The sequence below is a fragment of the Haemorhous mexicanus genome, chromosome 3 (genome assembly GCF_027477595.1).
Source record: "Haemorhous mexicanus isolate bHaeMex1 chromosome 3, bHaeMex1.pri, whole genome shotgun sequence".
Lineage (NCBI taxonomy): Eukaryota > Metazoa > Chordata > Aves > Passeriformes > Fringillidae > Haemorhous > Haemorhous mexicanus.
Genome location: NC_082343.1, coordinates 42,367,420 through 42,384,281, shown reverse-complemented (window position 1 = coordinate 42,384,281; position 16,862 = coordinate 42,367,420). Strand labels below are relative to the sequence as shown.

General features: G+C 38.8%; 1 protein-coding gene across 6 annotated transcripts in view; it reads right to left on the bottom strand.

The window, feature by feature from the left end:
* SMOC2 (SPARC related modular calcium binding 2) overlaps positions 1-16,862 on the bottom strand; it is a 140,770-nt gene that overhangs the window by 88,530 nt on the left and 35,378 nt on the right. For all 6 annotated transcript variants that reach the window (XR_009485766.1, XR_009485765.1, XM_059841526.1 and 3 more), the window contains exon 2: positions 6,963-7,134. Coding sequence is in view for 4 of the 6 variants with exons in the window: in XM_059841526.1 (XP_059697509.1) it covers positions 6,963-7,134 (172 nt within the window). In the remaining 2 variants the exon portion in view is untranslated. The remainder of the gene's footprint in view (positions 1-6,962; positions 7,135-16,862) is intronic.

The following is a 16,862-nucleotide window of genomic DNA, read 5'->3' as shown; positions in this document are numbered from 1 at the left end:
TATCAGTTTTAAAGATGCAGGGATATTAGCCTCTTGGGTTGGAAAGGATGTCAGCACAGACATTTAGCCTGACATAACCATAAAATAATGACTTGCTGCTTCGTGACAAGAGCTGGCCAACTCTTTCACTATTTATTTTTATAGTTGCTTTCTGGATTCAAACAAAACAGCAGAGCAATCTTAGCCTAAACTCTCCTCTATTGGCATCTAACAGTCAGAGCCAGGCAGTGTGGGGTTTCTTTGTTGTTTTCTTTTTGCTTTTGCTTTTTCTTTTTTCTCCCTACATTTAGCAACCACACAGCCATTTAGATATCTAAGCTCTAAGATAAAATAAGGAATGCTGTGCTGGATTCCCTCTTGGCACACTATTTCAGTTTGCTAACAGTCGCATTTGGAGAGATACAGTCTGATTAGAACTGAATCAAATACTTCAAGAAAAACTAAAGCAACAGCTTTCTGATTTTTTAGATGCCAAAGGCTACACTGGCTTTCTGAGAAGAGCAGAGATTTGATAGTTTGGAGAAGTCTATTTGGCTAATTCTTGCACTGAAATCTGAGAAGTTTTGAAAAGGTTTGTGGTTCTTAGTCTTTGGCACAGTATTATTGCTTTAGCACTCTCCACTTCTTTTAGGACCTTCATTTTTATATGACCTCTGAACCTCAAACTGAAAATACAAGAGCAGAAATGAAAACTCCACAAAAAACCCAGAAAAATATTACTTTCAAATCAAATTGTTGTATTGCATATTTGATTTTATGAAGACCCATTTTTTGTGCATAAGAATGCTCTTACATGCCTTATTTCTGTGCAGTCTGGCTTCAGCAAATTCTGCTTGGAGAAATAGTATCAATAAAAATTGATAATTTTAAAAAGAGATAAACTCTGTCTCCAGAAAACTGTGGATACTATCCCAGTGTTACTTGTCTTGTGTTCTAAGTACCACTAGATAAATTTAAAAGAGCAAAGAATATTCCACAAAAGTATTCCAAACATACTTTAAACTTCATTCCTTTCCATGAAATACTAGAAAGTATAATCAGAAGCCAACTCCACTTGTTTAAGAGATAACATAATTTGTAACTTCTCTATGTAGATGCCTTTTTCACCATGCTGGATATTTTGTTTCCCACCACTTTTACTAGAGTGGCTTGATGTGTATCATCTTGACACATAATATAAATGAAGACTCAAAACCAAAATGCAGCCGGGACTGACAAGTATTTGCATCAGGATTGCCAGCCCCACAGTCTGGAAACCTGAAGTCATCCTACAAATTAAACACAGTGTCTACAGTGAAAAAATATGTCTGAAAAAGGAGGAGATAATTCCTAGCTGAAAGTATTTTAAGACAAAAATCTGCTATATAATCAATCTTCTTCCTTTTCAATAATCCCAAAGTTAGCACCGCTTCTCAATATATTCTGTTTTTAATATGTTTTTATTAAATAATTAAAAAACCTGCATCGTTCTTTTTTTTTCCCCCCTCATTAAAGATGAGAAGAAAAAAGAAAAGGAGAGGTGAAAAGGGAGAGCTGAGGACACATGAAAACTGTCCTGTTCTCAAGGCACAGACCGTCCAAGATCTCACTCTGTTCAGGTTTATTTTTAAGGCTGACACCTTGGTCCAGTCCCACTTTCACTCATTTCAGTTCGAAAAAGAACCATACCTACTCACTCCTTTTTTCTCTCTCCAAACGAAACATCTTGGGAGCGTGTTCTACCTCCCAAACACATCCCACAGGGCTGCCTTCCAGGCAGCAGGTGCACTGGCCAAGCCAAGGTCCCTGCCCACACTCCGAGCTAAGGGACATGCTCAGGCACTGCCAGCACACGTCAAGCTCACGCCCGCCTGGCTCACAGGCAAACCTGAGCTGGATGCCAGCCTCCATGGGAATTCTGGAAAAGGTGTGCACTCAGAAACCACGTCCAGCTTTTACAACCCAGTTCTCTAGCTAATAGGCAAGAGTAATGTCTCTCCAAATTATGCTTGGATTCACTAATTATGAGACCAAGATTAACTTGTGGTCTCAAAACAACTACTGCCCAGCAATGCCTTCATTCTCTGCACAAAGGGAAAAATCCTATTAGTGTGATTATCCAAAGGCAGAAATTTCAATTTATTTAAGCATGCTTTTAATCCATTCATTAACTTTGTAACCACAGTTGAAATGAGTGAAACTTTTCACTATTCCTGAAAGCCTTAATTTAAAAAATGAAATGCTGAGCATTTTCTTCTTTAAGGAAGTCAAATTGTAAAATACCTGTTTTATGAAAAATTTTACTCATATTTTGATGTGCTTTGGTTCTTTATGTGACTTGTGAGAAAGACTTCTCATATCTATAATATATTGTAAACCAAAGACGACTCCAACGTTGGCGAGGGAGAGAGAATGCTGCATCTGACTCCATCCTCAGAAGGCTAATGAATTACTTTATTATACTATACTATGTACATTTCATCTAGACTGAATCCGCCATGCACTCACTCTTGCCCACAACTGCACAGAACTGCACTCATCTCCGACTCTCTCGTGACTGTCCATACTGCATTCTACTTTAGCACAACACAGGCACAGCAAGCGAGATAAGAATTGTGTTTTCCTTCTTCTCTACTTGTCTCACAGCTTCTCTCTGTTCAGAGGGCATGTGAATACCACAATAATAGCTCATAAAAGAGCAGCATTTTTAAACAGTGAGGCTCTTTAAGATACCATAAATTAATTAAGTTAAACACGACCTACCTAGGATTTTCAGCCAAGGAAGGGGATCTACACAGCTACAGAATAACAATGACACTACTCTGTGTGATGGCTCTCCTTGGTGTACTCACGAAGCAGTAAATCACTGTTGGGGCCACATCTGCAAATACTGAGTATGCACTCAGTGTTACACAGATTAAATTCCAAGCCCCTCAGAAATTAAATATCGCTGTGTAAAGCTCCTACATTGCCATTTTTAGAAAGGACCACTCAGAGATTTGTGCAAGTCCTGTTTAGCAGCTGCTTATACACCCAGGCTGCTGTTACATGAGGATAGTGAAGTAAGGAAATGTGATCCCCCTGGCAGGGGAGATTTTATAAGGACTGGCAATTTGTATCAAAACTCCAGCCATTAGAGAAGTCTTATTTTAGTGAAGTACTGGTAGAGAACCCACAAAATCAAAGTGCCCCAGCTGGAATATTTTAAGAACTCTGTGTCAGGGTAGAGGTATGCTGGCAAGATACATATGAATTTGTTTTTTCATTGATCACAATGCCCAAATACCAAATATTATTACTGAGCGACTTGCCTAATACATACAGAATATTACAGAATATCTCCAGGGCCTCAGTTATGGTATGGGGGTATATACACTTAAAAACATACCAAGAAATGAAATTTGTATTCCTAATGCTATTTAGGAAACAAAAATGAAAGAGAAAAAGAAAGTTAAAAAAAAAGCTGAGCAGCCTTAAACCTGTAAAAGAAGGCACCTCTGTGCATGCTGCCTGCATGGAAAAGTCCTTGGCCCATCTTTTCACTGAGCCATATAGATACAGTCCTCAGCAGAGGACAGCTGGCCATGGTCCAAAGCACAACAGGGAGCATTTATCACCTTACCTGCCTGGCGCTCACACTGTCTCCTGGCATTGCTTAATTAATTCCTGCAGACATAGTATCTGTTTCTTTCTGAGGAGTTTAAAAGCAATTATATTGCTTTTCCACTTCTTGTATATTTTGTTCCTTTGGCTATGCTGGGCCACATTTACTGTGAAGCATTTGTGTGTGCATGCGGTGGATCCCCATCACAGGTGATATTTTAACAGTCCTTCCTAACTGTTAAACAACACAAGTAGTATTTCTCAGCTGTCAACACACATTTATTTATTAGATTCGTAATCTCATTGCACAGTAAATGTCTGTGTCGAGCAAGTGGCAAATCTCCAGAACTTTGGAATTAAGATTTTGTTTGGAAAAGTCTCCAAAAATGTGAATGTTCATCTACAGTGTACACAGATTATTTGAGCTCTTAGAAACTCCAAATATAGGCTGGAAACTTTATAAGATTTTAGCTTCTTATAGCATTTCTAAGCTTAGCAATGGATTCCAGCAAAGGTTGGACATGGACTTAAAATAAAAAAAAAGTAAAATTAATGCCTTCGGAAAAAAAAAAGCTAACAGAACACTCTTTTTCCATGCTTGTTTTGTTAAAGGTGGGTTGTCTTTCAGAAATGAGAGGAAGGTTCAGGGTTTGTTCATTTTCAGGTTTGCTTAAACCTGAAATGTTTTGATCTCTGCTGCAACAATCAGGAACTAGAACAGAAGTATAAGGGAAAAAATTGCTTAAATGCTGCCATTTTACTGTGATCTTTTAAGATCTAGAGTCTAAAATTTATTTCCTTTGCAATGCTAAAGAATTGCCTGTGCTGAGAACACTTGCTGTGAATGGGACTTGAATTAGAAAGGCAACCAGCACACACAGGGCAAACTATCCTTTTGTGCTTTTTAGTATTTAAGTGTTCAAAACCAAATAGATGAGAAAAAAGTTGAGAACAGTGAAAAAGAGAAAAAAGAGTCAATATAAATTTGCCTTTTGAAGGAAAAAAGAAACAGAGAAAGCAGACATCTGTCTGGTAGTAATTCAAAATTCCCTATGGATGTAAAAAGAAGTCACAGTTCTGAATATCTAAACAAGAAATGATAGACTCAACATTATTCCAAAAGGCTGTCAACATAAACTGGTGAAGTCTTTAGATTGCTACTGAATAGACTGAACCAAACAAAGGTCTAGTCATCATTAAATTAATTAAAATGGTAGCTGGAAATATTTTGTTTTTAGAGAAGATTTTTGAGAGGTGAATAAGGACTTTTTTTGGAAGACAGGAGGAGACAGAATTAAGATTGCCTTTTTTGATCAATGGTGGATGATTATCACAGCACAGGTTTAAAGTTGTGAAGTCTATACCAGGAATCACCTCTTTTCTCCCTTCAGAACATTCACATGGGAACATGCATGTTTCTTTCCCTTTTACCTGCAAGCTCAAAACTTGTTTCAAAACCAATGCCTTAATGGGAAGTTAGGGTGGGTGTCTGTTTTTTCAGGGGTGCAGACAAACACTTCCAAAAGGATCTGTTTTCATTCCTACATGGAATGAAAGTAAATTCTGAAACCTTGAAAGTTGCTCTCTATTGAAACATCACTTTTTGGTTAGCCCTACTAAAACAACCCTCTGCTTTTTGATCAAGCATCACCTGCAACAACAAATTTTACCAATCAACAGCAACTGGCTCAAAAGGTCTTAATCAGAGCATTTCCTTGGCTCTATCAGAAGGTTTGATATGAGTATCAGAACTATCCCTAGCAATGCTAAAACTAAAACAGCAGCTAGGCCAATGAGCCATCTTCTTCTTCTTTAAAACTTGTTTTTACAGCTTGAAATATATCTGATGATCACAGACATAAGTAGGAATAAAGACACTGGTCGCTTCAAACATTAAAATTGCTTTACTGAATAAGAAATACCATGAAAATGAAAAATTAAAAGAGCACTTGTCTCTTGCTGATACTGATTAAGTGCATTATTGGCAAATATCTGTTTATTACCAATCAAAGAAAAAAACATTTGCTCTAAGAGAACACGATGTGTACCTGCTATCAGCAATACTTAAGGTGCTTAAGGCATCTAATTCCAATTCTACAATTCTACTGTATGCATTAATAAATAAACAGCAAATGAGTACTTCTCCAAATTGCAGCTATTGACTGCAGAAAAATTTGACAGCATCAATGACGAAACCTTCAGTAAAGCAATTCTCATCTTAATGAAGAAAATTTCTTGCAGATTGCTTTTTCAATACTGTATAAAAAACAATAAAGAAAACCACTCAAAACTAATTTCCATAAAGCTCTAATGTATAAAATGAACAAATACCAAGTGCACAATAATTGTCTCTGTCGTTCATGAGTGTAACAAAAGCTTTGGCTCAGGTGGCTCCATTACGTTATCCTTGCTCACCACAGTAAATAGATCCATCACACAGTACAATGGTTTACTATGAAAGGGCTGAAGAATGAGGATACTGTTTCATCCAGGCAGAAGATGAGACAGAATGTCTCTTTGAAGCAGTCTTGATGCTTCAGAGGTTTGCAGGAGCTAATGGAGAGAGAAGATGTAGAAAATTGCCTCCTACAGGCTGAATTGGTGTGGTCCCTGGGGTTTTCTTTCTCCCACCCCCTACCTCCACTCCCTGCCACTCTCTTTAGGACAGAGAGAAAAGCAAATCTTTATGACCATGGCTCTTCTTACATTTTAGAAAGATCACTGTGTTGGGAATCACCCTACACTTCAGTAAGGTTCTGCATTGTCTAGCACCATGGTGCTCTAAAAGTTAAAAGATTTAACTGCAAATATTTTGTTGGGCTGCACGTCACTGAAATTCTCTAAACCGAGATCAGAAGTAAAGGAGTGGATGATATAGGCAGGAATGAGGAATGGCCTGTGAGGGCTCCATGCATAGGCTTTTTTTTTGTTTTCTCTTTTTCTCACTCAACTCACCCTACCACCACCACCCTTGCCACACCACATGGTTGCAGTTAGGAAATACAAGACTTAAACTCACCATCCCAAACTCAAATACCAAATTGTAATAGACAGGATAAACCTTGCAAGATAACTATTGTAAGAGTTTCTCTGAACCTGCCAGCGATATGGTGCTTCTGAACAAGGACCTGGCCATGCAAGTTTCTTTAATAGTGACTTACTGAAAAATAAGAGGGTTTGGGAGTCACAATTTTGATGAAGGCTCAAGATTAACTTATCTTTAGATAGAATATTGTTATAGAAATAACAGATTTCAACCTTGCTTGCTTTTAGAAAACTCTTCAAGTCCAGCACTCCTGGTTTTCAATTCACAGACATTTCAAACACTATTTTAGGGTCTATTATTTTTCATTATGGTCAAGGGAAACTGATTTTCTCACCTTTGCAGTTGCCTCGGTAGGCTATTTCCAGCTGAGGGTCTTTGCATTTTGCTCGTTGAAACTCACACCGGGACAGAAAAGTTCTTCCATCAGATGCACAGAGTGATTTCTGAGGGGAACCTGCACAGTCCAGGCTGCATTCTCTGTCTTTATCTTGGTCCACTCTCAAAAACTAGGGAAAAAAGAAATTAATGCTGTAGGAATGCTATTCCTGTGTGAAAACTGCTCTGTTGTCCCTTTCCCCAGCAAAGATACAAAAAAATCACCTAAAACTGAAAAGAAAGTTCTGCCTTTTTTGGGTGTTCAGGTCCTAGCTGATTCATTATATCTGGGGTTTTTCCACTGCTGCTGTGAAATGGCAGTGACTGCAACATCTCCGTAACATACACTAAATCCATTATCACAATTAGGAAGTGTCTGAATCTCTTTCAACCATCATGAACCTCAAAACAGCAACTTGGGAGTTTTTGGAGTGAAAATGGTGATTGCAGAAACATTCTTCACAACAAAAATGAGACAGCAATGGATGCTTGTCTATTTTATTAGATATGTATCAACTGTTCTAAGACCCAAGTAGGATTTTTAATATAAATATTCTCATTGTGGACTTCAATGCACTTCTTTCTAGTTTTAACACAAAGTACACTGAACCTGACCTAATTGTTCATCCCTCCAACACCAAGACAGGACGGCTGATGAGTTTGGCATCACCCTTGGCACTGTGAAAAGAAGGAGTTTCTCACCCTGAAAGATGCTGCCAAAAAAACCTTAATCAGATCTGATGCCACTACATGCCAGCCAAAACAAAGACAGATAAAAACAAAGGTATTACTTTATCTTCTGAGCTCTTGCAAAGCTGGGACTAGGGAGAAGGTGAACTCAGTAAGTGCTCAGATGAATTTCTCTCTTTCTGCTTCTTCTGAACAAGCACAGAATTAAGCAAGGCATACAGCTACCAGGAGTTAATAATTGTCCTAAGCATCATGAGGTGCCCAAGAAAAGATCTGCATCCAGCTAAAGCCCTGTTTTCATTGGTGCTACTTCATTATTACAAACCTTAGGTAGAGAAAATTTTGAACTTCAGATGGGAAATTGAAATTATGAGGAGGAAAATTTCAAGGAAAAAAAAAAAAGAAAGCACCAAGAGTAGTATGTATCTGGGATTAAAAAGTAAAAAAAAAAACATTTACTATGTATAGTTCCCCTGCATTTTATTACACATAAGAAATATATAAAGAGAGTTATAAATCTCCATAATCTTCCTACTTAAAACTGTGGTATATTTCCACTTCCTATCATTTAATGTGAGGAAATACAGATGTCTTTCTGGAGAGTCTGCATGAAAATGGAGAGATTATCTCAAAGGTATCACTTTAAAATAATAGTCATATTGTTGGACTTTTACCAGAATTTTTATATTTTAGTGGCTCACTAAGATAAAAAGGAAAGCTTGCTTTTCCCAATGCTTTTGAGCAATTTTTCACTCCTAGGAATAATTAACTTCAGAAGCAAATTACTCACAAATTACACACAAACCCCAAATCTTTCTCCAAGGAATCTAACCACAGAGTTCCAGAAGTGGAGGAAAGATGTTCCTTGCTCCCTATGTCGGTGTTATTTTGCAGTTCCTTGCCGACAGAAATTAATAATTAGGTGAGCTGAGTGGGAAGGGAGAAAAACTGAAGTAATTCCCCTTTACCTGCACAATGAGCAACACTTAAGACAGGCATTCATGGCTCTGAACAACCCCCAAAGCATGTTGGTCTCCAGGGCTTGCCTGGGTGCCCTGATGAGCTGCACAATGGGAGCCCTGTGAGGTTGTCCTGGCTTCCCTTTCTTGCCTGGGAGGCATCTGCAGGACTCTGAGACTGGGCCTACCTAGGGCTGTGAAAAGGATTTCTCAATGAAAAATGGACCCCACGGGGCCCCTGGTGAACAAAAATGGATCCAGTCCTCTGCTTTGCCTCCAACTTCCCCTGTGGATTTGGTGATGGCAAGTCAGGTGATCTCCCTCTTTCTATTTTGCAAAGTAAGGAATTCAGCCTTTCAGTGTGTAGAAGACTACCCCTCTGTAATGGCTAGGCACTTTGCCACCCTTAACTTATCCTCAGCAACATCCCTTTTGAGCAGAGAGTTAGTTTTCAAAAGCACAGGAAGGCTTTGTAACCCACAGAAAATCATGCAGCAGATCAGGGGACTGAACCCAGGCACCAGAAGAAAATCACAGACAGCAGGAGTCTAGCCCCTGTACCATTTCTTCCCCAGAGTTTCCTCATTTGTTCTGTTTTGAACTGTTGCAGGAGTTAAGATGGGTATGCCTGACAGTAACACCGTGGACAGAAAATCCCCTTAAATTGTCTGAGGAACAAAATCCGCTCCCTTGAGAGCATGATAGGTCACAGATAAAGCTGTATTTTAAAGGGCATTTATCCAAAGAGGTTTATTTAAGTATTTTATTATTTCAAAGCCTTAGAGGAGATTAGGGCAAATTAAGGATTCAAGGATATTCAAGCAACCTGGAAAAGCAGAGGATGAAGACAAAACCACTTGAATAGCTTATTGGTTAGCCAAACCTCACTGGAGAATTTGGGTTGTACATTTAAACAATTTCCACCAACCTTGTGTAACTGAGGGATTTAAGAGCAGGAAGGACGAAAAGGCAAGCAATTTTAAGGAAAGACAGCCTGAAAGAGAGACTAGAAAATGTACTAGGAAAAAAAACATGCAGAAAGTTTGTGATTGACATTTGGAAAATACTTCATTGTCATCTTTACTACAGCAGCGTAAGACGGTACAAGTCAAAATCAGTATTGCTTGCTCACATAGCCAAAGGAATTGAGGAACACATCTAAAACTAATGCTGAAACAAGAAAGGGCTATGGAATTTCTCATAAGAAAAGAAAAACAAGCACAATCAGTGACAGAAAAGCTGGGATCACACTGGTTCACATCCTAGAGCTCTACTTTCCTGTGAGAATAGTACTTTTGATTAAAATAGGACAGTTTTGAGAGAGAGAAAAATGGTTCAATACGGACCAGAAAGTGACTCACTCTCAGTATTGGTTCATCTATTTCTGTCTTTGAATTCATTTAACAATTGTGTTACTGTACAAACACGTGATTCACTGAAAGACAAGCTTAAAGCAGCATTTCTGTTGAATGCTGGTAATGACTGAAATTAGGCCAACAACAGTTGAACAACCTGAGATGGAATTATTTTGAACAACCAGCATAAAGTGGACAATTATGGTTAAATCCTATTAAAAAGCAAAACACTTTTAACTGAGAGACACCTCTTGCCCTAATGACACAGACACCAGCCTAGTCATGTTTCAAAAAAATTGGTTTCACCTAAAAATTATTCCACAGATTCCAGACTCAGCTGGAATCACTGTAACTTATCTTCTCCTTTACATTTCAGTATCATTCATTTCAGCCTTTCCAAAGCACTATATTTGACAAGACCCAGCTTCCAAAGGACTTAATATTCTGTACTAGGCACTGCTTTAAATTCTCATGTAGTATTTCTGAGAAGAAAGAATGATAACGGGTCCATAGCAGAAAAATGTTTGATTTTGGGTTTCCCTCATGAGTAAAAGCTGATCACTAAAGTCACTAGATATACCCACTTGACAGGTATAGGCATTTCTGAAATATTATTTACTGTCATATATTTCCGGCATTAAGGAATTCCAGTGTTTTCCTTCACTGTCTCACACTTCAAAGGATCTTAATACTGGATTAAATGTATCACTGATGATCCCAGTGATCTTTCATCTCTCTGTTACTGAAGTTCAGGGTATGAAGCAGTAGACACATGAAACCTTGCTTAAAGTGGAGGAAAACATTTCTGCTCTGTTTTTTGCTGTTTTCTGCTCTGATTTATCTTTCATCTTTGTTTTTGTCACTGGTTTTTCACTTTGTTTTTGTCCATCTGGGCTATGGACAGTCAGGATCCCTATTTCTCCAACCAGAAGCAATGTGTTGCAGCCAATGAGAACATTTTTCCAGCACCTTAAGAGTAGGAAATGGATGGTTTCCTCACTGTGCTATTAAACTATTTATCAAAATAGTATGTGTATAACCTTGCTCCCTGTTATGGTGTCACACATATCTCTACCTTACACTGTTCACTCTTATGCAGGGATTTGGTCTCATTCCTCTGGTCTACATCCTGCAACTACATCATCACAAGGGCAGAAAAGGTCTTCACATTAAACTGAGTCACATGCACACCTTTGCATTTCTGGTGCACAGATCTGTGACCCCACCCACCCTCTGAAGTTCAGAGCAGCTCTCCTTGCTTCTAAGCAGATGACAGTATAAGGTGAGAAAAATGGTGCTTGGCTAGAGAGCCAACAACTGGATACACCTGCAAGCTGAACTGCCAGCCCAAGAAAGCAGAAGAGTCAAGAGCAATGTCACAGTATGGCCATGGGGAGCACCAGCATCTCTGTATTGGAAGAAAAACGGACAATAAACACACTCAGGCTGAGGTGTAAAGATTAGTTATTGAATGGGGCTCAAAACAGTAATGGGAAATGCTCTACTCTACATTTCATAATATAGTGCACAGCTGTAGATTTTGTCTTTAGTTTGATGCCACTGTTTGATTAATCTGAGCAAGGCAGGACTGTTTTCCCCTTTTTTTTTTTTTTTTTTTTCCTTAAATTAGGGCCAGCTTGCCTCTAATACTTGCAATCCTGTAGAGGCATCCTCAACACAATCAGGCTGCACATAAAGCATAACTCATAACCGTGCAAAACCTATTTTTAATTTGCCCTAATATAAGTTTTCTTAAAAAAAGATGAAGACCAGGAAATCACTTTTTCTATCTGTGGATAAAAGTCTTCATTCTTTTCTGTAACATTCCTTCAATTTTGACTGGACCTACATACCCTCCACTGACACTAGGTATTTAAGCACATTCACAACAGATTTTTATTTTATTATTTTTTGTGGACCCCTTATAACTGATATACAGACTTTTCCTTTGACCAAGTGAATGCTACTTTCAGAATCTAAAATACAGTTCAAGATTGCTCATAAAACAGGAGACTAACACCTCATCTTGGAGGGCTGAAGGCCAAAAGGTCCTGAAAAACAAGCAGAAGAGAGAAGATGGATGCTACACATCACTGATTTGCTTGGAAAAGCCTACTGCAGAGTACAGCTTTGAAAGGCAATTTCTTTATTCTGCATCTGGTTACTGTGAGATGCTGAATGTAAGGGTCTGACTTCCCTGCTGCTGCAAACAAGTCATGGAGCAGTGGACTCTAAAGTGGCTCTGTGCTGAGAGCTTTGTGCTGGTGAAAAATGTGCTGATTTACAGTGATATGTGTAGTCATGCTGTTCCTGTCTGATAGCTGCCTGATAGGCAGATGTAGAAATCTCCAACCTAGGAATATTTTGTTCCCTCTAGTCTTGTCTACAATGGAAAAGTGAGTTAGACCACAACACGTGTGTGTGTGTGTGCATGTATGCATGTGTGTCTGCATATATGTAGACATATGCGAGTTATAATCTGTAAAGTCATATTCCCATGTGTATTTCAGAAAAAGGCAATGATGTTTAAATATCCGTTACACTCTGCCTTAGAGAGCATTCCAATCAGCTAGCCTGTCTCAATCTGCTTCACTGAAACAGCACTAATCTTTTCAGTGGCTATTTCTTTACTGTTCTCCCAAGGAATGAAGCAGAATGTGATCCTAATGGTTCCTTTCCAACTCATATTCTATGATTCTAAAGTAAATTTACAGAACAAACTTTACTCTCATTCCAATGCCATGGGAAAGCATTCAGCCCTAGCACTGAAATGGATGGAAGACTTAAGTTCTCCTCACCCCTGTTATTAAGGGCAGTACCAGGAGATACCTTCAAAATACCTGCTCTGTATAACTGCTGTACTCAAGCAATCTTAAACAGATTTGTTCATCTTGTTCTGTCCCATTGAAGCAAAACAGTCCCTAATGTCTGTTCCATGACAAACCCAGAGCAGGGTACTTGAAATTGTAGCCTCCTTTTGTTTACAAACATACAGAACATCACCATTAAGGTTAAGCTTGCATGGAGGAATTTACACAGAAGCCATCACACACTGGGCCTGTGCAGCCTTAAGAAAAAATGACTGCAAGAAGACCTCAATAATGTGTATAAATACCTAAAGGTGTGTGTCAAGCAATAGGACAAGAGAAAACAGGCAGAAAGTGATGCACAGAAAGCTCCACCTGAACAACAGGAAGAACTTCACTGAGTAGGGGACTGAGCACTGGAACAGATTGTCCAGAGAGGTTGTGGAGTGTCCTTCATTGGAGATATTTGAGAAGCAGCTGGATGCAATCCTGTGCAGTGTGCTCTTGGAGAACCCTGCTAGAACAGATGCCCCACTGGCCCATTCTGCAATTCTGAGACTAATCAGACGTGATTTTAGAGCCAGAACACGCCCATGCTTGCTATTATAGTAGGCAAGGCCATTTGCACTTACAACAAAGAATCTCATCAAAACTCTTCTGCCTCTTCTCAGGGGTTCTTGGTGTGCACCAGAATGTTCCCATTATATTCCCCTACCAGACAAGTGAGCAGATTACTGATTTCAATAAAGTTATCTCAGACTTGAGATAAAATGAACATTTGTTCCTTAGAGCTCATTATCCCTGTTTATGCAAAAATTAGTGACCCAGCCACAAGAGTGCAGCACTCTCAGGACAGCGAGCCATGATCATGGTGTCATAGTGTGGAACTAATTGTGTAGACTACAAAACTAGAAACTGGAAGCTTTAGGATAAGCTTCACCTGGCTTGGAAAAGACAGATCATGTCCTAAAAACATCTCTTCTACCTTATGAGCTGGAGAGTCTGATAAACTACCCTTCTGTAATTGTTTCAAGCCCTATGAAAATAACCTATCCCATAGTGTCAAAAAAACAAAGGGGAACAAACTGTCACAGTCCCTGGTTTCATACAACTGAAACAGAGGTGGGCTCTAGGTTCCAGAAATAACTTTCTCAAAGGTCTCCTGTAGGTTGTGCATTTGTAGGGGCACACAGGAGGCAGAACTGTCTCTAATACCTGCTGAGACACTGTTTTATTGAAAAGGGCTGTGTTAAACCTTTGCAAACAGACACCCCCCACCACCACTACTTCATTTAATGAAACTTTTCATATGTAATTGATGTATTGCCTCTTTTCCTATAAAATTTTTCCAGGATGGTTGAAATAAACAGCTAGAGTATGCAGTTTTACTGAGTGGGAAGTTGAGGTTTGGGTTTGTTGGGGTTTGTTTTTTATGTTGTGGTGGTGCTTGTTGTTTTGTTTTTTTTTAAATCACCCAGGATTAGTACTCAAAGTCAGCTCCAAGTTACCTACATATCAATTAGAACAGTGTTGTGCTTTACTCCCTCAGTGCCTGGAGTGCAGTAAAGCTTTTGGAGCCTCACTGCCAAAATTACAGTCTCCTCTTGTTATGACCAGCACAGAAAATTATTAAACAGAGTTGTGCTTTGATTGATATGTTTTGCTTTGGCATGTTATTTTTTAAATGTTTATTGCTTTAACAGGTGTTTTTTTTTAAGTGACCTCTACTTTGCCGTATTGATGGAGGGATGGGGGTGAATGTCAGCACATCCATCATTTCTTTTTACTGCTGCTTCACAAATTACTAAAAAAGGCAGAATATCTCAGTTGTGCAGCCACATAAACTAGGCAGGATTAGGCTAAAACTGAAGCAAACCATGACATACATTTTTTCTTGCTTTCAAGAAAGCATGAACACGTGAATGCCAGAAAATGCTACAAGAACAAGAAGTCCAAATCTACTCTTTTTTCCTCTCTATGTCTTAAATAGAAACTCAGAGGTAGTGAAACCATACCTCTTGAAGGGCTATTCTCTTCAGTAGCTTAATTCTAGGATCTGGTTCCTTTGCTACTAATGTAAATATACAGACATCAACAGAAGCAGGCCTGGGCTCCAATTGAGTGGCACTCAGCCATGGTGAATCACCCCTTCGAAGGGCCTTTCCCTGATTCATTTCAGTGCTCCTATAGTACAGTCTTCTCAAGCACAAAGCCCTCGCTTCCAATGAGTCACGCCAGAAGCTGCAAAATCTGAGCATCAGAAGCAATGTATGAAAAATATTTTGGCACTGATCCTATACAACTAAAAATAAAATACTGGTCTTAATTTTCAAGATATCATAAATACTATAAGTGACCCTAAAAAACACTTTATCTGACTACATTAATTCATTTCAAGATGAGGACTCCTTCATACTTCATGAAACCACTTATTTTTGCAAACTGATCCTAGTGTATTCACTTTAGAAGAAAACAGCCAACACATTTAATACAGTAGATATTTGGAAGTAATAAAAGTGCACCTCAGCAAGGGCAAAGGATCTACAAACAATCTTTTCTTTTCTTCCAAAAACCAGGTTACCTGACTTTTCAGGGGTAAAAAAAATCTTCCTGTGATTTTTATTAAAGTTATTTTTAACTTCAGTTTAACATTAAGAGCTGGCATTTTTTTTCATTTTGCAACATCCAAAAAGTTAAACAGTATTGAAACTTATGCTATGCATTGCCTGAAAATTGAATGTTAGATTGGGATAGGAAGCATGACAGACTTGTACAGTGCTCAAAACGAGCTAGCACCATCTCTATGTACACGTAACTGTAAGTTAGAGAGAGCTCAGCACTTTCATTTTGTCAGTGTCCAGTGGCATCACTTCTCTTGGTTTCAGAGTATTACCAGCAAAGTAAACAGGTTCAACAGAGTCAAAAACCTACAGATATCAAGACCTTTGGTTACCAGAGACAGGACAAACTAGCATAAATTTAAGCTGAAACTCAAATTGAAAGGCTTTCTCATCTGAAGGTATTCTGTTCTGCATCTACTATAATCCACTGGTTGCTGGCTGTGTCATGTGTCCACTGCTCTGCATTTGTCCCAAGTCAGTGGTAACTTCATGCCCTTCATTCTTGTGGTATTGTTATTCATAATCTTTTCTTTGGCGGGTTGCTGTCATTTATAGCGTTTCTTCTCAGTTGCCAGAAGTCACACAGGGAGAAAATAAACAGAGAAACAGTGGGATGCATTGTCTATGTATTGAATTATCCTCTAGTTTACTTAAGCTTTTCATAAGTACTGACCCAGCTTTCAGAATACAAGTGGGCTAGCACAACCATCCTGTTAGCCAGTTTCCTGAGACACAGCTAATCTGTTTGCCTGTTATCTCTCACAACCTCAGCAACAACTTGGGAAAATAGACAAGTTTTACTTCTTAGTGTTGTTTTAAAGGCCACTTGTTTGAAAAATACTTTGGCTTCCAAAATATTGAAAAGCTATTTTAAAATGCAAACAAAATATAAGTCAGATCAACATTTCTGTACTTGAGAGATCTATTTTAGGATTAGGGAATATCAGTACACACCGTTTAAAGTGTCTGAGGTAGCTTAAAGGAATAAAACTAAAGGCAATGACCTATAACTCAAAAAAAAAAGAAACTTTAAGTTAAACCTCAGCAACAAATGCCAGAAATCTCCAACATACAGGACACACAAAACTCTGAAAATGAGCTTCTAGATGGTCGTTTCCAGTGTAAGGTATTGCTGTTCCTGGAATCATGAAAGGGGGACTTCCTTTCCAGCTCACCTTTGCTCTCCCCCCACCACATGCTGAAGCAGCATTACAGCTGCAATTACACTGAGGGATGTCAAAAAAGAAAACTTCTTAAGAAGCACTTACCTCTGTGAAAAGGAAATAGTTTATTAAAGGAATAGAGGGACCCCCTCGAAAGCTAAAGGGAAACAGTGCTGGATGTCGCATTGCAGACTTGTAGGGAACAATCTCTCTTTGTGGGGGACAGAAAGGCTCAGCTACACAGGGCCTTCCTACATCTGAATT